Source organism: Littorina saxatilis, linkage group LG11, assembly GCF_037325665.1.
Source record: "Littorina saxatilis isolate snail1 linkage group LG11, US_GU_Lsax_2.0, whole genome shotgun sequence".
In the NCBI taxonomy this organism is placed as follows: Eukaryota; Metazoa; Mollusca; class Gastropoda; order Littorinimorpha; family Littorinidae; genus Littorina; species Littorina saxatilis.
In genome coordinates, this window is record NC_090255.1 from 28,347,876 (window position 1) to 28,372,243 (window position 24,368).

The 24,368-nt window shown below is 40.4% G+C and overlaps 1 protein-coding gene and 1 long non-coding RNA gene across 3 annotated transcripts in view; one reads left to right on the forward strand and one right to left on the reverse strand.

Moving 5' to 3' along the window:
• The window catches only part of LOC138980183 (uncharacterized protein C2orf50-like), a 62,872-nt gene that overhangs the window by 24,419 nt on the left and 14,085 nt on the right, over nucleotides 1-24,368 (forward strand). Inside the window, exon 1 of one of the 2 annotated variants that reach the window (XM_070353018.1) lies at nucleotides 23,290-23,575. The exons of the other annotated variant lie outside the window; for it this stretch is intronic. Within the exon in view, the coding sequence (XP_070209119.1) occupies nucleotides 23,529-23,575 (47 nt within the window). The 5' untranslated portion in view covers nucleotides 23,290-23,528. Of the gene's footprint in view, nucleotides 1-23,289; nucleotides 23,576-24,368 lie in introns of those variants that run through there. 2 annotated transcript variants of the gene reach the window in all.
• LOC138980175 (uncharacterized) lies at nucleotides 8,564-12,754 on the reverse strand. Its single transcript, XR_011460260.1, has 3 exons — nucleotides 11,962-12,754; nucleotides 11,086-11,176; nucleotides 8,564-10,219 (listed from the first exon to the last, which is right to left on the reverse strand). It is a non-coding gene; the product is annotated as an uncharacterized lncRNA (long non-coding RNA).

Consider the following 24,368-nt stretch of genomic DNA (forward strand, 5'->3'; position numbering starts at 1 on the left):
CACATGTATTTTGGTAGGAAAAATGTGGAAAGCAGTTCTTAGTGTATGATGTCATTGCTAGGTTTAGTTAGTAAGGTCAAGGTCAAGCATGTGAGTCGTATGGGCTTTGCCCTTCTTGTTGGTTCTTGGGGTCACCTCATGCGCCCCTCCCGCAGTGGGGCACTGCGGTTATGAAATTAAAGGCCCCTCCTGTTTTTGGAACCGCAGGAGCTTTCTAGTTTGCTGTTAGGTAGATTTTTGGTTCCTCTTTCCTGTCATGCTCTCTTTTTCTTCATGAATTCTTTTCTTTTTTCTGCCTTCTTGCTCATTCACCTGTATTTTTTCCAAAAATCTCTTCTCTTGCCGCTTGTCTCGCGATTCATGTATAGTTTAATCTGTTAGTGTTCTGATGTAAGTCCAGCAGTAGATAGGTTAAGCCTATTTTAACATACTGGAAACTGGTAATCTTCCAGTAGGTATTAATTTAGTTTTACTAAAGCCTGCTGGGACACAAGTAATGGGTTAGTGCATTTGTAAACAGGAATCGCTTGACAAGTGGCCCCCTTCATCCCCCCCTTCCTCGTCCTGATATGGCTCTGCGTAGTCGGCTGGACGTTAAGCAACAAATAAACAAACAAACAAACAAACAAACTCATGCGCCCCCATGGGAAGTTATTTTGTGGTGAACCTCTATTTTCATTTCTTGTTTAAATTTAATTCTTTTGCCTCTCTATGGTTCAGGCACTTAACGGTTAAGCAATGTGAATGAAAGAGTAACTGCTGTGACATGTCTTGGGCAATTCATCAAGTACCAATTCAACTTCCTCTACTTTGTGTTATTACAAAATGGCTTTTTGTGACCTAAACAGGGACTTAAAAACACAAAGATGCACAACCCATGTTGAAGATGAGGAATCCAATGCTTTATCATGAAGTTTTGCAGTGACCTTTGAATGTATATATTTCTTCTTTTTACCAAGATTTTAACAAATCACATATTTTCGTGTTTTTTTTTCAGGCAAACATTTTTTTTGTCTGTTTAGGGTAAACCGACCAACCCAGATTTTTGGCGCGACCCTAAAACATTTTTCTTAATTTCTACTTTATTCGCTTTTCAAAAAACCGTTTTTTGACTCACATGCGAAGCAAAAGTGAGTCTATGTACTCACCCGAGTCGTCCGTCCGTCCGTCCGTCCGTCCGTCCGTCCGGACGTCCGTCCGTCCGTCCGGAAAACTTTAACGTTGGATATTTCTTGGACACTATTCAGTCTATCAGTACCAAATTTGGCAAGATGGTGTATGATGACAAGGCCCCAAAACACATACATAGCATCTTGACCTTGCTTCAAGGTCAAGGTCGCAGGGGCCATAAATGTTGCCTAAAAAACAGCTATTTTTCATATTTTCCCCATTTTCTCTGAAGTTTTTGAGATTGAATACCTCACCTATATATGATATATAGGGCAAAGTAAGCCCCATCTTTTGATACCAGTTTGGTTTACCTTGCTTCAAGGTCAAGGTCACAGGAGCTCTTCAAAGTTGGATTGTATACATATTTTGAAGTGACCTTGACCCTGAACTATGGAAGATAACTGTTTCAAACTTAAAAATTATGTGGGGCACATGTTATGCTTTCATCATGAGACACATTTGGTCACATATGATCAAGGTCAAGGTCACTTTGACCCTTATGAAATGTGACCAAAATAAGGTAGTGAACCACCAAAAGTGACCATATCTCATGGTAGAAAGAGCCAATAAGCACCATTGTACTTCCTATGTCTTGAATTAACAGCTTTGTGTTGCATGACCTTGGATGACCTTGACCTTGGGTCAAGGTCACATGTATTTTGGTAGGAAAAATGTGTAAAGCATGTGAGTCGTATGGGCTTTGCCCTTCTTGTTTCTATTTCTCATCGGAATATGGTCATGTTGCATTTCAAATGAAAGGCTTTTCAATTTCTGAGGTTTTAGACCATGTATAAAGCTCTGTGATAACTATTAAATGAACATTTGTCTTTTGGATACTAAAAAAAAATGTTGCCAACCAACTGACCCTAGCTTTTTTGGACATGTTACCCTAAACAGAACTTTTTTTTGCCTAAACAATGGTTTTTTTTTTTTTTTACATAATCAACTAAATCCAATGTGTTAAGAACACCCCAAAAACATGTTTATTTTCAAATGTGTGTATTTATGTTTCATGTCTAGAAGTGACATTGACGCTGCCTGTTTTTTATTGTTAATTTAACATTTTCATTCCTTTGATACTGTTTTTTTAAATCTGGTTTCAAAAAATTGAGGTCAAGCCTCTACGTTGCCAGCATCTTGTAAACATGGGCATCTCTACTTTTTAGTTCCCAGGGTCACCTCGTGTGCCCCAGTGAAGTAGGATTTTATTTTGGTCTCTGTTCTTTTTTGTATTATTTGAGTGTATTTCTGCCTTCTTGATCCAGTCACCTGTATTTGACTTTTTAAATTTTTAATCCCTACGTTGTCATCAGGGACTACCATTGGGCGTTTGTTGCTCTCCGTGATATGAGCCATTATAGACGTGCATGTAATTTTTTTATGTGTTTGTTTAGGGAATTGGGAGACGAGTTTCAGGTGCCAATACGGCAATAGTTTGAAAGTGCTATTTGAGGATGAAAGAGATCAACTTGTTTGAAATTTTGAGTTTTGGTACTTGACTTGAGTTAATATCATTGTTTTAATCTGGATGTTTTAACCTGTCGATAGTTATATTTTCTATGATTTTTACAGAATACCATTACACCATATTCTTATAGTTATATTTTTCAGACCTATTTTTATCTATGGCGAAAGCCTAATAGTACAGACTAAAGGTCAGACTTTGTTTTCGAAAATATTTGGGCCCCAGCTTTTTCCACCTGCCCCAGCATTTTTTGTTGCTGGTGCCACATTCATTGCAGGCTAAAAATGTTAATTTTGAGCCCTTGCGTAAGGGTTATTTATCCGTCACGGCCTGCTCCACCTGTACCTATTCTTTGGTATTTGAGGCCAATAGTTGAAATTACGAGAATGAACAACTTAGTAGTCCGGGTCACAAGAAATTTACATGTTCTTGGGATACAATGTATATTCGGTGTTAGGCTGCAATGCACATTTTGACCTTGGGCAACGATGTAGATTCGGTCTTGGGCTACAATGCAATGTAACTTTTCGACCTTAGGCGACAATGTATATTTCGTCTTATTCCTGTTATACCTTGATTTGGCTCTTTGTTGTTACGTGTTATCTTCAATTATCTTGATTAAACTGTTCGAAATTATTTATTTTGTTGGAATATTTGTTGCTCTCTCTCTCTCTCTCTCTCTCTCTCTCTCTCTCTCTCTCTCTCTCTCTCTCTCTCTCTCTCTCTCTCTCTCTCTCTCTCTCAAAACATGCGAGTCAAAGATGCATACATTTTTGTTCAAGGTGCTTAACGCCCAAACACTCAGGATCTTCTGAGAGTGGTGCTGCTTCAGACAAGTTAACGTTCTGTTACACAAGGATAACAGTCGCAACACAGGCTGATATCCCACTCGGTCACAGTGTACTGGTACCGAGCCATCTCAGTCCTAGCACTGTACCCATAATGTCAGGCACCTGACTGGGAGCTGCTATACAGTGGAACCCCTCTTCAACGACCCATCAAAATGCACAAAAATCTGGTCTTTGTCGAGAGAGAGAGTCTTTGTAGAGGGGTAACTTTACTGACTCAAAGAAGGAAATGTTTCTGGAAATCAGGTCTTTGTACTGAGGAAGTCCTTAGACTGAAGGTCTTTACAGAGGGGTTCCACTGTATTATCAATTTTTATGTCATTGGTATGACCCAGCCGCGATTCCATCCCCGTACTTCAAACACTCGAGGCGAACACCTTGCCACAGAGGTCACAACCATACATACTTGCATTTAAACAATACAAACAAAATAAAAGCACAAAGGTTTAATAATCTCATTGGCTAGGAATAGCATACAGAATGCTCAAACAACAAGAATTCATTTGAGTTACATAAAACTCATTGTCAAATGTCACTGTAAACGTCACTGTCAGAGTCACTGTGGTGTCACTGTCAGTTTCACTGTCAGTGTCATCTTTATTCGTCAATGTCAGTGTCACTTTCAGCTTTCAATGCCAGTGTCATCTTTATTCGCCAATAATAAATATAAATATGAAATCTCAAACGCGCAATTTCTCAGGCAACCGAATAATTATCAATTATACAGTTTTGAGCACAAAGCACGGCGAACTTACCCAACACGCACGCTCACGTAACAACATAATGGACAACGTGAATACAAACACACAACAGACACGTGGTGCGAAGGATAACCCCAGCTATTAGGTCTGAAATTCAAATTAAATTTTTATTTGTTACATTTTTATTGACTGAAACCATTACAATTTTGAAGTCAATGTCAGTGTCACTGTCAGTATCATCTTTAGTCATCAATGTCAGCTACAATGTTAGTGTCACTGTCAATGTTAGTGTCACTGTTGGGGTTAGGGTTAGGGTTAGGGTTAGGGTTTGGGTTAGGTATCAATTTCACAATCAAGTAACATTTCACATTAAAGGTAGCCATGGTGGAGGAATTCTTAAGTCGCTAATTCACACTTAAGTAAACATTCACTTTAAGTCGCCTGACCAAAAAAGGCCATCAAATTAGGTAGCAGTTCACCAAGTAGCCATTCACGATATAAGTAACCGTTCTGAACGTTAGGTAGACTTTTCACATGTGAATGGCTACCTTAGCATATATAGGTCGCCAAAATGGCGGAAATAAAGGTTCACCACCACAACCACAACCACCACAACCACCACCACCAAGATCTGCGTTTACCGAAGCCGCCGACTCCAGGAACAACAACAACAAATTATGTTTTGGTAAAAGTAAATTAAAATGTTTGGTATTACAAACAAAAAAAAGGGTTTCTTTCAAACCCACAGATCACATTTATTTTTTGTGAGGCGTTTTACAATAAACACAAAACGTGTTTCGCCTTAGATTGCAGTGAGACCCCATGCGGTAGCTCCGCTGACCACTGATCCCATGATCGCATTGAACAATACAGAGAACTAACTGTTCGGCTGGAGCTACCTGCGTTTTAGGGGTAGGGTAGGGTAGGGTTACTTGCTCAGGTATGACCTTAGATACCTGGCGGTTGCATGTTCGTATTGTCCCAATTGTCAACCAGCTCGCTATATCATCTTCAGCCAGTTTCTTTAGAACATGCATATCACGCATGTGCGTGAACACACGCAGGCACGCAGGGAGGAACAAAACCATACACGTACATACACATACACACATACACACATACACACACACACACACACACACACACACACACACACTCAGAAATATTCCGAACAAACCGTACACACACACACACACACAACACGCACACACACACACACACACACACACACACACACACACACACACCACACACACACACACACTCACACACACACTCAGACATATTCCGAACAAACCGAACACACACACACACACACACCCACACAACCACAACCACACACACACACACACACACACACACACACACACACACACACACACACACACACACATCCATTAGAATGTATTTCAATTGTCATAACAGTACATTTCACTAACTCAATTCGTTTTGTTTCAACCAAGACAATTTGTCTTCTCTGCTACAAAACAAATAATCAAATAAAAAAAGCGATTTCAAATTGTGAACGATCAGAACAAAAAAACTTATCTTTCGAATGTGCATCTAAACCTCTCTTACAAAGACTGACACCCTGGATAGCCTGCGTGCTTCCACAAGAACCAACATCGTAAATCTGAACTAGCTGGGATCTGGATTGGTGTGACAAGCGCTAAAGTCCTCCCTGGTTGAGTCAGTTAAAGATACACTATCCGTCAAAATGTTGTGTTATTACGATCTCGCTGAGTCAGATAAATATTTATGATGTCCTGTCTTGAAAATCACATTTTTTCATTACCTTATTAATCCTTTGCTGGGAAATTTGGGTAACGTTTTATCAGAGAAAGTTGGCACCAACAGAAGTCGCGCTGCTTATGGGCAGAATATACCTGCGCAGTTTCAGCGGCACAGACGACGCACTGCCTATTATTTATGCCGCGATAGGGATTGTGGCGATCGAGTACTTGGCCTGTTTCCTTGCATGCAACGTATAGCGGGCTGGGATAATCTGCAGCGCGTCGTCGGTCCTGTTGAAGTTATTATGTGAGCGGAGCCCCTAATGCCTGGGTCTCACATATACGATTTTTCGGAAGTGTCGGGGATAGTTAAGTCGGCTAGGTCGGAAGTGTCGGATGCAAATTCGGCTCCAAATTTCACTCCCGACCTGTCCTTACGACTGATCCGACCATGTAGCCGACAAGCAGACGACAACCACCCGACTTTAGGGCCGACAAATCCGACATGTGTCCAGACACTTCCGACTGCAGTAACGACAATTCCGACTGCAGTTACGACAGGCCCGATTATTAGCCGAAAAACTTCCGAACAATAGCCGACTCTCACGACCAGTGTAACGACTAAACCGACTAGCTAACGACTGTCCTAACGACAAATCAGACTGCCCTAACGACAAATCAGACACCATTACGACTAATCCGAACGACACTATGCTACCGACAAATCCGACCACCCTTACGAGTCTTCCGACTACCGTTACGACTAATCAGAATCGCATTACGACTAAACCGACACGCTTACGACAACCACCCGACAAATTTCTATTCGTCTGAGTCAGGAGGCTCTTCCGACTGTTTTGAACATGTTCAAAACAGTCTGAAGGGCCTTCCGAACTAACCGACTTTTCAAAAACATTATTGCTAATTCTCACGAACTCTCCGACCTCTTCCGACTTCCAGCCGACTACCTAAAGTCGGGTGACATTCGTAGATGTGAGACCGGGGCATTAGGTGCGTGCGTGTTTAGGTGTAAGCAAACACCAACACTTCTGGCGAAATGACCGAGGTTTTTCATGACCAAGCGGGCCACAATGGGCACGTTTGTCGTCTCTGGGTCTATGCATAAAGTTGACTTGTATTCGTCCCGACCTTGATTCGAACCCGTGACCCGACGACCACAAGTCATGATGGAGTTCTCTACTGAGGCTGATGGGGTCTATGTCGACCAAAAGAGTGGGATTCCCTGTAATTGGAGTTCCTGCAGGGGGATTCCCTGTATACACAGGGTGGAGTTTTTCAATAGAACTTGCAAACCATACTCGAATTTCTAAGAAATATAAAAAAAGATTAAAAAAACCATCAAATTCTACCGATGTCGCTAAGCATCACGTGACTTTCAGCGATATCAGCGAAACGCTACAGGAACTACACCCTGTGGTATTCCCTGTATACAGGGAATCATCCTACAGGAACTCCACCTACAGGGAATCCCACTCTTTTGGTCGACATTTTTGTTTGTTTGTTTGCTTAACGCCCAGCCGACCACGAAGGGCCATATCAGGGCGGTTTTGGTCGACATAGACCCCATCAGCTCTACTGACTGTACTACCAGCCCTCAGAAGTTCAAGAGACATTCGCTATGCTGTAATTTAGACATAATTGCAAAAATAAACTCGATATTGCTCCGTAGCTATGCTAAGTAATTAAAGCAATGTAAACGGTTTCGTTATGCAAACCCCGTTCGGTTCATCGACTTAATCATTTTTAGTAATGGCAATAATCTTTAACGCTAACAGACAATACCAATGCTAATTAAAATTATGTTTTAGGTACTCGATTAAATCTGTAACCTAGCAAATGCGTGCATTGCTCTCAGAAACGAACCAATGGGACGGAAACGAATCAATGGGACGGAAACGAATCAATGGGACGGAAACGAATCAATGGGACGGAAACGAATCAATGGGACGGAAACGAATCAATGGGACGGAAACGAATCAATGGAACGGAAACGAATCAATGGGACGGAAACGAATCAATGGGACGGAAACGAACCAATGGGACGGAAACGAAAACAAAGAGGGTGTTGGGGAAAACTTACAGTATGCAAGTACAGTGGTCGCCGCTTAATAAAGCCACTTCTGGACCGACAAAAAATGGCTTTAATAAGCGGCGGATTTATTAACCGGGGGTCCAGGAATACGTCATTTTCGAAAAAAAAAATCTTCTCTTTCGTCATTTACACTTGTTTGAATCTAAGCAAAACTTCACGAAGGATGTTGAACTTTTGTTTTAATTATGTACATGTACGTGTACTTTGATCACTTCGGTACATCAATAATTTCACTGTCACCGTCACGAATCATTACCAAAGAAACTACAATGGGAAGAAGGATAACTTCCTCATTGGGCATGCTTAGAAATGAGAATGGCTAAATACGAGTTATTCCCCTTTTCTACATGCTGACCAGGCTGTCTCCTGCTTTGTCATGACTAGTACAGTCGATCTTTCTCATGCTGTGACTTGCTTTATTTTCACATTTTCGGTATTTAAAACAGCAAACACACACACACACACACACACACACACACACACACACACACACACACACACACACACACACACATACACTGAAGAAGTTTCCATTCTGATTCGGTTATTTTATTTGGTGCTCTATGTTTGCTTCACATTGTTTCTTCTTTTACATTGCTTTAGGTATCCCAATTCGCTAAACACATCCATAATGCATGCATGGCTCATTCGAAAGAGGGCAACTGAACAACTGATGCCCAATAGCAATAAATACTGAACAGCTGAACAATAAATAGCAATAAATAATGACAGTGCCAAGTTTTTAAGTACAAAGTGAAATCATGTGACTGGACAAAGGCACAATTACAAAATACAAATAAAAAAATCGAGGCCCATTTTAAATTAAGTTCTCAGCTCATGGGGAAGCATAAGGTGACCCTAGAAACCGAAATTAGGAGACCTCCCGCCCCCAGGGCAGACTACCAAAAAAAAAGGGGGGGAGGGCTAATTTGTGAAAAAGTATAAAAGGAATCAAAAACTGTATACATGTATTTAGTTAATACCCCAAAAATTGTATAGTATATACAATGTCAGACCCTAAAGAAAGTTTGTTAGTCATTGCTTAGGCAAAAAAGCAAAATAGTCTGTTTACGGTATCCCGACCAACCCTATTTTTTCCCCGCCAACCCTAGCCTTTTTGTTTTTGGCATTTGAAGAAAAAGAAAGAAAAAAAATCAATTTTGTTCCTGTTTTTTTGCAAAATAATGTAAAAAGATGGTTTTAAAAAAACATTAAGAAAAGCCGACCTACCGCCCCTCTTTTTGTGTGCCTATGTTACTGTGAACAGACTAAAAGGTACATCACAAACAACACACCAGGGATGCTACTCCCCCCTTAAAAATAGCCATGAGTCATAGGTGTGACGTTTGAATCTTTTAGCTAAATAAAACCATAGGCAATTGATCGGAAATATCAGGAAAAATCTTGTATATACTATACAATTTGTGGGGTATTAACTAAATACATGTATACAGTTTTTGTAAACAAGTTTATTATTTGTTTGCTTGGACCAATCCTCTTGCCGAAGAGTTTTACAGTAAAAATTGATTTTACGTCAAAAATATCACAGGAATATCGAATGTTGAGGTAAGGCTGGGATAGCCAAGTTCAAGAATAACGGAAGGTGACTGTTGAATCTTTTTGAAAATGTATAAAAATATAGATGGTAGGCAATTCAAAATTAAAAAAAGGACTCTCGGAGCATGGACTTAATGAGTCAAAAATTAAAGAAGGCTCTATGAGCCGAAGTACATGTTTTGTCTATTGTCTTTTTTTATTTTGAATTCCCTACCATCTATATTTTGATACAATTTTGGACCCTCTTTGTACGGAGAGAGTTGGCAATTGTTAATCACATTCTCTCATCTCATTGACTCTCCTTCGGCTCCTTGGTAACATGCGTTCCCGTCTCTGCCAGGATTGGACACAGCAGCAGATAACCGGTAAATATGTAACAGGCATAAATGGCAAAATAGCTCGCCTCGCCTGATAATATATGAGACAACTGTTCTATTACAAAGTCTTTCTTGGGAGGCTTGGCTAATTTACTCGCTCGTTTTACACGGGGTTCCATCGTTTTCTTTTCTAATCGAAAACCTTGCTCCTCAGTTTGTTGACCTTCTGCCGAAGTTCCGCTTCACGAGGGGATGGGGAGGATGACGACTTTGATGCTTTACATCCTATGTCCTCCAGGATCGCCTGAATGTCATCTAAAAAAGAAAACACACACACAAAACACACATAAAATAACATAACCATAACAAGTTACAACCTGGAAGAAATTAAAACACGTGTAATTAAATCACAAAATGAAAATAAACAATAGCGTAGGAAGGCAGGCCAGAAATGAAGTGTATTAGCAACTATGGATACGATGTGGAACAATGATGGAATTGACCTTGGTCTTCAATCAATGACGCTTATATCGCGCATATTCCGTGGGTACAGTTCTAGGCGCTCTGCAGTGATGCCGTGTGAGATGAAATTTTATACGGCCAGTAGATTGCAGTCATGTCGGCGCATATTTACCTTTCATGGCCTTATTCCAAGTCACACGGGTATGGTACACAATTATTAACTGTGCCTAAGCAATTTTGCCAGGAAAGACCCTTTTGTCAATCGTGGGATCTTTAACGTGCACACCCAATGTAGTATACACGGGGGGTGGTTCGGACACCGACGAGAGTCTGCACACAAAGTTGACTCTGTGAAATAAATTTCCGCCGAACCTGGGATCGAACTCGCGCTGACAGCGGCCAACTGAATACAAATCCAGCGCGCTACCAACTGAGCTATATCCCCGCCCTTGTGCTTGTGCTTGCGTGTACACATGAAGGGGGATAAGTCACTAGCAGGTCTGCACATAAGTTGACCTGGGAGATCGGAAACATCTCCACACAACCCACCAGGCGGCCGCGACCGGGATTCGAACCCTCGACCTTCCGAGTTAATAGACCGACGTCTTACCACCCCGCCACAGCGCCCGTCACCCTATACAGCAATTATCAACTATGTAATGGATGGGTTTAAACATTTTTTTATGTCAAGGTGTTCTACATGGTTAAAAATCTCTTACCTGGTTGAACAATTTGTGCATCAGGCGACAGGTCGGTGCTGGCTTCATTTGTAGCTACCCTTTGCGATGGTGGCTTTCTCCCACTAGCAACCTGCAAATGCACAGCTCTTTAACTGACAAACTCACAACCAACACCCAGTCACAATGAAACAATTCTCCCAATTTCATGGCATTGGTCTTAGGCCACACAAAAAAGTGTATGTTTCTGGTAAGGCAAAACAAAAAATAATCTGTTTACGGTATCCGGACGGACCCTATTTTTTTCCCACCGGCCCTAGACTTTTTGGGGGCATTAAAAAATAAAATTAAAATATTCAGATGGCTAAAATACAAAAATAAAAAGCCGACCTACCGACGCTATTTTTGGGGGGCCTATGTTACCTTAAACAGACTTTTTTTGTGGCCTAACATGACTAAAGGTGGAGATTTTTTTCTAAACTTTTTTTTTTAAACCATCTTTTTAACTTATTTTGTTGAAAAACAGGAAAACAATTGATTTTCGAATACCCCTTTTATTTTTGAAAATGCAAAAAAAAAAGTCTAGGGTCGTCGGGAAAACATAGGTAGGGTCAGGTGACCAAAAACATACAACTTTTTTGTTGTTGACGCCGACGCTATACTTTTTTTTGCCATTTGGGGCTGTTTTTTTGCAAAATAAGTTCATCATATCATCATAATCAAGACGTCGATCCAAAATAAGTAACTTTTTTTTGTTGGCCTTATCATTTTTTTGCGCTAAATGCAAACAGGCATTATTTGATGGGAACAATGCTGTTTTTTTCAATTCTTATCAGCCTCAAACTTGTCATTACTCAACCTGCATTTAATAGTGTGCTTCTTTGGTTTGCAAAAACCTAAAACCAATAAATAAATAACCTTCGGTGGTGGATTGGGCACTGCAAACAATGTCGGGACAGCATTCCACACAAGTGATCCTCTCTGCAGGATTGTTTTACTGGTTGGCCTCAAAGTGATCAGTACAAAGCTTGAGACCTTGAACATCAGCTGGCTGCAGCTTTTCAAAGTCCTCTCGCCTTGTGAATTGCATCCATATTCTGCACCTAGTTTGACAATAAAAACAACAATGTTATTGTTAAACTAAGCAAAAAGGAAAGACAAAAAAAGCTAAATCAGATCTTCAGTCTAAATCTAACGCTCTGCCTGAACGCAAAACGGATGAGTGATGTACTTTTGTACTGTACTTTTCCCGTAAGCAAGGTTTGATAAAGGTTTCGGCAAATATGCCCACGGGTAGTTTGTCATCAAGTGTAAACTGTTGTTTTGTACTGACTGCTGACTCACACTCGATCACAGTTGTAAGAACTTGCTGACGCTGTAGTCTACTAGTAGTAGTACTGAGTGAGTTGACTCGAGCCATTGCATTCTCATTCTGAAGAAAGTAAACTTGATGAAATAATCACTGCACAACCCACCTTTTTTCTTCTTTAGGGAACTTGTGGAAAGTTTTTCCGAAGCAGCTCTGTTTGTAACGGGCGTTCTTGCAACAAAAAGCCGAGCACAATTTACCACCACCTCGCACGCGATCGGTACCTACGCGATCCGCCATTTTGTTTTCGCCGCCAGCATGTAACTAGGGACGATAACCCACAAACACTTTTTCGCATTTTCTTCGCAAGTTCCACGTCTTCCTCATGTACAGTGTTTGTTATTACTCGGCAGAGAAGAACGATTTTATGAGTGTTTGTTTGTTGGTCGTCTTCCACATCAGAACAAGATAATGTGAGTTTTAGTCACAAACTACGTGATTTCTCTGAGAAAACTGGCTTTAATAAGCGGCGGGTTGGTTTTATTAACCGGCTTTTTCTAATACATAAGATATAGTGATAAATCCGGACCGTCTGAAATCGGCTTTTATAAGCTCTATTAACTGCGGTTTTATTAAGCGGCGTCCACTGTATTGTTGTTATTATTTTCCCATGAGTGTCCTTGTAATGTCAGCCGCCCGTTAGCTTACTGCAATGGGATTGCCACTAGCTTGACACAGACTACAAGGTATAGTGTTTCCCTCTAGAACGAGTTGATTAGCACTTCAGCTGTCTACACTCAGAGTACATATATTATACACCAGACCCGCTCGTATTACATGTTTGACAGGCATACAACGCCTGCAAGCAGTTTGAAGACAAGTTGATAATTAGTTCTTAAGCTATCAGACACAGGTGATCAGAAAGAGTCTCACGAACATTGTACATTTTACAAGTTAGCTTAGGTACAGCCGGCCAAATAGATAATTGATTAATTATGATATACACCGGATGTCTGACAGTTAGATATAAAGGACCTCAGTGTGCATGACATTAATTTTGTCAGTTTGTATTTATCTCTGTTTAGTTAAAGGCACACTCCTTTCATTGTAAACAGCTCGGCTCACCATCACGGGAGAAATTCAAGTTTTACGCCCTCACGGCAAAGCCATTAGGGGCATACATGTTCCCGGGTTTTAACCCGACTTTAGATGAGATACACAAGTGTATGCGTGTTTATGTGGTATCAGTCATCTGCACTTATGGCAGAATGACCGAGGTCTTTTACGTGCCACTGTGGTGACACGGGGGTGGGAGATGGATACCGTCTCTGGGTCTGCACATAAGGTTGACCTGTGTCCGTCCCGGCCCGGATTCGAGCCAGCGACCTTTCGATCACAAGTCCAGTGCTCTACCACCTGAGCTACCCGGGCCCCGCTCACCATCACAGATATGGCCAGTTTTTTTTACATGGAATAAGACCACCCCTCCACTTGGTCACATACCACAAATCACTGCTTGCTGTGGAGATTGAGATGTTTTGATGTCCTAAAAGGCAAATCGCCCAATAAGCCACACAGTTCGGTTTGGGTTTGTAATTATGTCACTACACACCAGGTATACCATAAAATTGCTTTTTAAACGTTCGAAGGTGTTTTTGGTTTTGGTTTTGTTGTTGTTGTTGTTGTTTGTTTCATCTGGGTAGAGGTGTTTGGGTAGAAGACAAAGGGTAGTAGGAGTAGACATGAAAGAGAAGAACAACAAAACAAAAATGTACACTGCATGGGGAAATACTGCGTGCTCATGAATCAAAACAGCCTGCAAAGGTTAGGATTGTCTTATCATAAGATGCTTGATTTTTAAAGACCAATTGGGGACCAGTGAAGACACGTTTGTGTCTCTCTCTGTCTGTCTCTCTCTGTCTGTCTCTCTCTGTCTCTGTCTCTCTGTCTCTGTCTCTCTGTCTGTCTCTGTCTCTGTCTGTCTGTCTGGCTGGCTGGCTGTCTCTGTCACTGTCACTGTCTGGCTGTCTGGCTGTCTGTCTGTCTGGCTGTCTGGCTGTCTGTCACTGTCTGTCTGTCTGTCTGTCTGTCTGTCTGTCTGTCTATCTATCTGTCTCTCTCTCTCTCTCTCTCTCTCTCTCTCTCTCTCTCTGGCTGGCTGTCTCTCTCTCTCTCTCTCTCTCTCTCTCTCTCTCTCTCTCTCTCTCTCTGGCTGGCTGTCTCTCTCTCTCTCTCTCTCGTTACCCTTTCTTGCTGAGCCAATTACGTATGCGTACAACTTATGTATTGACCGAAATGTGTTTTCAGACATATTTAAAACCGCAAAAGTAATTACACTTCCCAAAACAAAAGACTTAACCGACATAAACAATTTTAGGCCAATTTCGCTATTGTCTGTTCTATCAAAACCATTAGAAAAACATGTACAAAAGTGCTTGCTTCTGCACATGGAAAGCCGTGGTCTTTTCGCTTCATCTCAATCAGGATTTCGCCCTAAACATTCGTGTCACACAGCTCTCTGTAAACTATGCGATACATGGCTCTCTGCCATTAACCATTCGGAAACAGTCGGCGCCGTCTTCCTTGATTTTAAGAAAGCGTTTGATATTGTTGATCACACAATTCTGTTAAAGAAATTATCTTGTTATTTATGCGACGCATCCTACTTACCGTTTTTTTCGTTCTTATTTACCTTAGTATTTACACGTTCACCAAAATCAACATAGAGTTAGGTCAGCCCGTTTTGGTCATAACTTCTGAAATTTCTAAAGCAATGCATTGAGAGCTTGAGCAGATATGGCTCTTTGAGTGGAGGACATGAGATCGAATTTCAAGATTCAGTGAACATTTGGTGACTGGTCATTCCAACGGTTGGATGCTAGGTGATGACTTGAAGATCAGTTAAAGTTTTCAACCAAGTTTAAATTTGTTTTCCTGGTCTTCCAGCGCTCTGAAATGAAGAAAAGGTAGACTGAATGTAGAACTATGTGGGTGACACACACACACACTGGAACTTTTTATATTTTTTTTATTTTATCGGGGGGGGGGGGGGGAGGGGAGGGGGAGCGGTCAAGGAGGGGTGGGGTGGGGGGGGGGGGGGGTCTTCAAGGACAGAGTCGATCTCCGTTGTCTTTTGTATTACTGTTGTTTCTAATCTTTGCGAAGTTTTGAGAAAACAGTGCCAGAATGTTACTCAGAAGTCAGAACGTTTAGAAGTCAGAACGTTTAATCGCCAAAAACATGATAGTTCATTGTGATGGGGAGGTTGGGGGAGAAGGAAACAATTTCGATGGCAAGAAAAGTGTTAGTACAAATCATGGGGATGGTTCACGGTTTTCATCCCTCACCCGACATGGACGGGAAGCCGTTCCGCGTCAGTTTTTGTATTGTCCGTTTGTTCAGTTTGTAAAGCAAATTGACACATGCAGTTCTTCCCGGCGAATGTCTCAGCACAAGCAAAAGTCCCGAATCATACCCAGATCATACTCAAATGTGATCGACGTTCCTTGCAGTGAAATCGTGATAGACTTGAAATTATCAAGGTGTATTCGCCAAGTAAAAAAGTAAGTGTCGACTACAAAGTTCCTTTTTGGAGGCTTGAAGTAAAAGAACATCAACAACATGATTTGAATTTTTTTTTTTTACAACTGTATAATACTTGTAAATACCTTGTAGGTAACTCGTAACAGAGAGCAAATCGTTTTGGAAAATATTACCAGGTGCGAATGTCTCGATATCTCTCATTCCGTACAGTAACACCCAAGCCTTTACTTTAATTTGCTACTTCAAAGCATTTATTGAAACTTCAAGTCTTAGTCGCGGCGTATTTTTTGCTTGTAACAAGAGTGCTCATGAACCCATGCAGCCGCTGCCGATTTATCTCTGTCTTATGAAGTGCTTTATTGTGTTATTTTATTGTGCAGAAAAGGTAGGCTGAATTTTATTATTCAAGTTATTTATTTATTTATTTGTTATGTCAGTTATGTTAGCTTATGTTATTTATTTATTTATTTATTTATCTATCTATCTATCCATTTGTGTATTTGTTTATTTATTTTTTTATTTTTTTATTTCATCGTGATTTGCTGGTTTTTCAGTATTTATTTATTTATTTATCTATTTATCAATTTATATATCTATTTATTTATTTATATATCGTGATTTGTTTGTTACACAGTGTTTTTATGTACGCATTCTTTCAGCACTAATAACCGTAAATAAGTGATCGAGCTCATGCATAATCTTCTTTTGTCAGTTCCGATCAACCGTGACTCTATATCTCCCGGTGTGACGATTTCATCTTTCCCCTATGTACATCTTTCGATCCCGGTTCTCTGCGCATGCGCGAACAAGATCAGAAATCTCACCACGTGTATACACGAGTTCAGTTTTCTGCCTTGGTTATATTTCGATGCCGGTGTCACTGCGCATGCGTGAACAAAATAAAGAAATCTCACCTGGTAACATGTCTTAAACTTGTTTTCCGAGCACACATGGAGCTGCTCGCGTTTTAAGAGACAACTACGTTTGCCATTTACAGTTTAAATTGCTATTTTACTGACTATAGTGTCCGGATTTGGTGAAATTGAGCGTCTTATGATTGAAAAACTCGTCCGACATCGGACCTCTCTGATATCGGACAAATCTAGGATCTTTCACATGACTAACCGAGAAGTAGTGGAGCAGTTTTCTCAGTACTTAGGTGAACTCGAATTAAATTAACAAATACGTTCACAACAGTCCAAGACATTATTATATTATTTAATTTTGAGATGTACAGCCTCAGTTTAAAGTTTGTTGATCTTTTCCAACACATTGGCTTGATTTAGTGTTTTTTAAGAAAGCATAGAGCACAGATCTGTATCAGTATGGTCAGGGACCTATATTAGGTCTATGGTATGATTTACTTTATATTTAAAGCTGTCATCATATTAACGACCCCCCCCCCCCCCCATCTCCACATACACTCACACACAGACACACTGTGTTTTTGTTAAAAGAAAAATTAGGGTCGTCAAGTTGGCATTTATAATTTTTATTTTATATAAAGTCGAGTGTGACTGTTTTGTGTTATTAGTGCAAACTTTGTTCCCTGGAAGAGTAACCCTTCTTGTAAAGTCTGTGAAATTGAGTGTTGTCATTTTTTACTTCGTATTTTTCGGGAGGTTTCATTTTAGGTTCTAGGCTTGGGATAAAAAGAATTGGTTTGAATTTGGCTACATGGAATTTTTGTCTTGGTCTCAACATTTATACATGACTGTATTATGTATAAGAGCCTATATGAACAACAAAAACTGGTTCAATGTAAAATCTTAGGTCGTGTCCCTCCTTTATCTTTCTCCCAATTAACAGCTATTTCAATTATCAAGCAGTCCTGAACCTGTTTTTTCTGTTCTTTGTTGTTTATGTAACTAAACATACTATATTTGTTATAGACCGAGGACAAAACATTTGTCTTGTAAATGTGTTTGAGAATGTTCCAAAATACATAAATTGTGCCAATAAATTAACTTTTCAGGATTTGGGTATCCAGTTTTGGAGCATTAGCAGTCTGCTGTTATGGACTTTCGTATGTCTTGATTTCGATTGAGATGCAGTTGGATTGATGCCAATGTAAAACGACATTCAAAGCGGATAGTATATGATACTAGTAATATTTATTTGGTTGTGGAGTAATGATGGTCGATATGATACATACATTTGTGTTAAACCTTGGTGTATTTCATCAACATCATATGTTAACCTTCATCAAAATGGTCTTCATTTATTCTGCCTTATTGAAGGTTAACATTTCCAGTACGAGACAAAGAAGGATCCAGGTGCAATGTTTGATCTGCTTGTTGTAATTTCATGTTCATATTTAATAAATATATGATTACCAACTCCAATCATGACACTTTTTCACATTTAAAATGGTTTTTTTGGGTGTCATTGTATAAAACGCTTGTTTGTCTGTGTAGTGTGGATTACAAGGATGCCATTAAACTGATAAGCAAAAGGTTCAGAGGACAGCAGCCACCTTCCCAATGACCTGTGTATATTCCTTTGATAGTGCATGCAGCTGAAATAATAATCTGTACATTAATTTGAGACCTTGTATGGGAAGGGAGTGTGAATGGGTCTATCTCATGAATAAAATATGAGTAATATACCTGTACAAATAAACGATAGAGAGAGGGAAGTCGCATAAGGCGAAAATACAACATTAAGTAAGCTGTCGTATTCACAGAATGAAACTGTATGCACTGCATTTTTTTCACCAAGACCGTATACTCAGCCTTGTCAGTCCACCGCTCGTGGCAAAGGCAGTAAAATTGACTAGCCAGAACAGCACTGAGCAGGATAAGCACGCTTTTCTGTATCCCTGTTCTTTTTAACTTTCTGAGCTTGTTTTTAATTCAAATATATCATCTATTTATATGTTTTTGGAATCAGGAACCGACAAGGAATGAGATGAAATTATTTTTAAATTGATTCCAAAATATTTGTGCAGCAGGATAAGCATGTTTTTTGTAACCCTGTTCTTTTTTCTTTTTTTTTAAACTTTTTGAGCTTGTTTTTAATTCAAATATATCATATCTATTTATATGTTTTTGGAATCGGGAACCGACAAGGAATGAGATGAAATCATATTTAAATTTATTCTAAAATATTTATGGATCGTTTAATAAAAAAATTAATTTTAATTACAATTTTCAGATTTTTAATTTCCAACCTCATTATTTTGCCAAAATGTCCATCTATATGATTAAAAAATGAGGGCGTGACAGTGCTGCCTCAAAAAGACAGACATGGTGTCATCAAAGACATTTATCGACAAAATAAAAAAAAAACCGTCTGAGGATATCATACCCAGGAACTCTCATGTAAAATTGTATGAAGATTGGTCCAGTAGTTTCCTCTGAATTGCTCTACACACACACACACACACACACACACACACACACACACCAAGACCCTCGTTACGATTCCCTGTCTATGTTAAAACATTACCACCTCCGGGACAACCGGTGCCTGTAAGCAGGATGTGTTGGAACTGTCAAAACTTGACTAAAAGATAAACGCACAGATAAAGTAAAACAAAGGCAGAATTTCTTTGGAGACATTACCAACATGACTCGTATATTGTAAAACATCATTTCTATATCACAAGCAAAAAGTATGTAACACCATTTCCTTTTGCCCTAACTTCATTTTGAGTGTTGACATGACGAACAAATGCTCATACATCTCACCTGTAATTCCAATCATAAAAATATGATCCGATTGTACATCACATGTATTAAGTTTTTAATAAAATGGACAGTGAACACCATAACCAGAATTGCCAACCCTTGGGTGCAATAATTTATAGCCTATGAGGACACATTGGTTGAAATCACAAGCAATCATGAATGTCAACCAATCCAACTTCCTGGTTGGTAATTGTTTTAAACTCATCAGCCCCGGATTCAGAGAAAGGGCAAACTGTTGCTTGCTTGTGGTTATTTGTTAGTGTGAAGCAATTTTACGCTTGGCATAACAATATGTTTCCTAAAACTTAGGCTGCAACGCTGAAAGTGTAACAGTTGGCATCTCTTCATCACTCTGCTTAACTTTACGAACTCTGAGCAACTATCACATTTGTTCACAGCCACACACAGACACTCTACGAGACACACACTCAACATGCTGTTGTGTCCATGGGTTTTCCAGCAGGAAATTGACAACATTCCAGACACATGCAAATAAAAATAGGTAGGGTAGGGTATTACACAAAATCCTGACAAACACCAATATCACCTTAGTCCACTGCAATTCGTAATGATCACAAACATAACCTTGTTTGTGCAGAAGGGTTTTACACAAAAATTGTGTGCATTTTACACAAAATCCTGACAAACAAAAGGCTAAGAGGGCTGTCATACAGGCGACTCAGTCGTTGCGATTCAGTCGTCGCGATTCAGTCTTTGGCCGATCGAACATCACATCGTAGGCCATGACCCGTCACACTATGAACGATTGACGAACGATAACTCCACGCGAGCGGGGCGGAAGTGCCGTGTCACGGCAAATGTGCTTTGCGAGAGCAGACGCTAAATGTTTGAACGTCGCTCTACCTTTCTGAAAAATTCCTTTCAGCATTACGCCTTTGCAAGAAATAAAGTTCCCAGACAGTTGCAATTAATGTTTTCCGACAGCTGTACACGCCTAAAACGTCTCCTTTATATCTGAGTAAAAAACTGTTCTTCCAAAAAGTTTTGAATCGACGAAGAGACGCTGTACGCCACTGTCCGCCATTATTTTACGTCACGACGTCAAGGCCGCAGCAACGCGTTCTGATTGGCTCTGTTGGCTCTGCCCCTGCGATTGACCGACGACTGGATCGCAGGAATAGAACATGTTCTAAACCTCAAAGCTACGAGGGAATCGCATGAGACTGAGTCGCAGACTTGTCGTAGCTGTTTTCTACGACTGAGTCGGCTGTGTGACAGGGTAAATCACGCGACTCAGTCGCATGTGTGACAGCCCTCTAACACAAATATCACCATTGTGCTCCGCAATTTGTTATTACCACCAAAACTATTGTCTTGCACACACACACACAGCCAATGATAAAACAAGAAGGGCAAAGCCCAGACGACTCACATGCTTGACCTTGACATGACCTTGACCTTCAGGGTCAAGGTCAAATAACTAAACCTAGCAATGACATCATACACTAAGAACTGCTTTACACATTTTTCCTACCAAAATACATGTGACCTTGACCCAAGGTCAAGGTCATCCAAGATCATGCAACACAAAGCTGTTAATTCAAGACATAGGAAGTACAATGGTGCTTATTGGCTCTTTCTACCATGAGATATGGTCACTTTTAGTGGTTCACTACCTTATTTTGGTCACATTTCATAAGGGTCAAAGTGACCTTGACCTTGATCATATGTGACCAAATGTGTCTCATGATGAAAGCATAACATGTGCCCCACATAATTTTTAAGTTTGAAACAGTTATCTTCCATAGTTCAGGGTCAAGGTCACTTCAAAATATGTATACAATCCAACTTTGAAGAGCTCCTGTGACCTTGACCTTGAAGCAAGGTAAACCAAACTGGTATCAAAAGATGGGGCTTACTTTGCCCTATATATCATATATAGGTGAGGTATTCAATCTCAAAAACTTCAGAGAAAATGGGAAAAATAGCTGTTTTTTTAGACAACATTTATGGCCCCTGCGACCTTGACCTTGAAGCAAGGTCAAGATGCTATGTATGTTTTTTGGGGGCCTTGTCATCATACACCATCTTGCCAAATTTGGTACTGATAGACTGAATAGTGTCCAAGAAATATCCAACGTTAAAGTTTTCCGGACGGACGGACGACTCGGGTGAGTACATAGACTCACTTTTGCTTCGCATGTGAGTCAAAAATGGCCTTTTCAACTATATTTGTCTCATCTGCCATCTTTATATGGCCAAGAATCTGTCAAGGTGTCTAAAAAAAAGTGTAACAATGTTTAGACTTTTCTAAAAACCTTTTCAATTTCTCAGTGTACACTACATTGGGGTGTGCACGTTAAAGATCCCACGATTGACAAAAGGGTCTTTCCTGGCAAAATTGTATAGGCATAGATAAAAATGTCCATCAAATACCCGTGGGACTTGGAATAAAGTAAAAAAATTCCATCTCACACGGCATTAAGTCTCAGGAAACATGAATACACGCATGCAGGAAAAAAAACATATGGGTAGCGCCGAATGTATGGCAGCTCGCTTTCCCCGGGGAGAAAGCAGCCCGAATTTCCATGAGGGTAACCTCACTGGACTGTAAATCTTATCCAATCCAATCCAATCCAATGAATAAACATCTCGGTACTGCATGGGAGACCCAAAAATAGTATTATGTATGCCTTTTTACTAAACTTAGATCTAGTACATTAAACTTGTAAGCAAAGTCAAACGTTGAGGAACACGTTTGACGAACAAATAATGTTTCTGAGTCTGACTCATCTGTGGTCTCAATGGTCCCAACTAACCAAACTGGACATACATGTATACTAGTAGACTTATTCTTCTCCAAAAGTGTGAAGGTCAAGGATCCTTCGAAAGTACACCAAGCGTTGGCAAAGTGCCATTTTGAAAACGAGACATTGATTTGGAAGGCAAACAGAACACATGGTTACTGGTACATGACTAGGGTAACATGCACATCACTTTTCATTTAGAAAGCAAGCGGAAGCATATGAATTTGCTCCTGGAGTGCATTGATTATGGTCGCTGAACGCCACTTGCCTACTAATACTATCCCTGTTGTCACTTTTTATGACCAGTCAGACTTAGAGTCAAGAACAAAAGAAAAAAATGTAACATTTGACAAATTTGAAATTATCGCTTACCTCGCAACACGTGCGTATTGCACTGATTCAAGGTTGTTTTCTGTTTATTTTTCCCCCATCCTGGCTTGTGTTCGCCAGTACGCTTGTAGTTCACTACTGCAGCCATTCGTTCAGCAAAGTCCTCCATGGTAGTCAAATTGTTGGAGTAGCACGCAAAAACAAGTAGCCTTTCCGCTCACAAATTAAGGTGTCGAAAGCTCACCACAGCGGAAGCGGCGTCACAGTTTTGGGCATGCGCAGTGACCGGGATCGAAAGATGTACATAGCGGAAAGATGTAATCGTTACACCGGCCTTGGCCACTGACACTGCGTGTGTCGAAACGACTTTCCGAAGGGAAATCTCATCAGTTGCCTGTACCGTACCGGCAAAAGTGTTGTAAACATCAGCCGCACGAACAACAATTCATTTCTCCATCCCTATTAGCAAGGGTTGAGCAGAACTAGACAATCGCAAGAATTCGATCTGGTCTAACATCAGAACAGCCAGAGCAATTGATGTAATGTATCCAGTGCGAGTACTCTATGCGGCGGGAGTCAACGCGCAAGAGGGAAGAGCCGGGTCAGGGGGCTGTTTATACCGTTACATGGAAACAAAACATGGCGGACAGCTGACAGGCAGTTTCGATTGATATTTTCTTTTGCTCGTCTGTGATCTGCGTGATATCTATAGGATCATTGCCTGAGGGCGATCGATCTGTGTATTAGCTTGTTGTGGCTGTTAACCAGTGCAGGTGTCAGATAGTCGAGGGTTATTTGAGGCAGGTGTGTTTTATAGAGTTGTGATACCGAAAATCAGTCACCATGCAGCGACAGACCACCGGGATGATGTTTTCCTACGTGAATAAAAGGTAAACAAGTGAAAAAACATGTATGTGAATTAAACAATGTTAACTTGAACACACTTAAAGGTACAGGGATAAGGCATTTTCATTTATTTGTCTGGTGAGATTCGGGTGGTTTTCTGACTTGGGGATCGAAGTCGAGGGCTGCCACAGGGGGGCAGTTTAATTACTGTGCTAAAGCTACCCTGTGTCATTCTAATCAGACGTCGAACACTTTTTTACTTTTTTATTTTTCATTATTCAGACTTCCTGTCTTTGAAGACTGTTTTGTAAGGTTTGTGTTCACAGAAGCCTGTAAGTATGCATGCTTTAATCGTACTTCTCATCAATGTAGGCCCTATACCTTTTGTTCTTTCTTAGCAGCTTAATTCATTATTGAGACAGGCTCTAACTTCTAAGTCAAAGCATGCATTCTTTGCCTTATGTGAGTCGTGTAAGATATATATATATATGTACGATTGGTGTACATTGGTACCTGCCAAGTGTGGCTGATGGGGTCTATGTCGACCAAAAGACTGAGTGGGATTCCCTGTAGGGGGATTCCCTGTATACAGGGAATCCCACAGGGTGGAGTTTTTCAATAAAACTTGCAAACCATACTCGAATTTCTAAGAAATATCAAAAAAGATAGAAAAACATCAAATTCTACCGATGTTGCTAAGCATCACGTGACTTTCAGCGATATCAGCGAAACACTACAGGACCTAGACCCTGTGGTATTCCCTGTATACAGGGAATCCCTCTACAGGAACTCCACCTACAGGGAATCCCACTCTTTTGGTCGACATAGACCCCATCA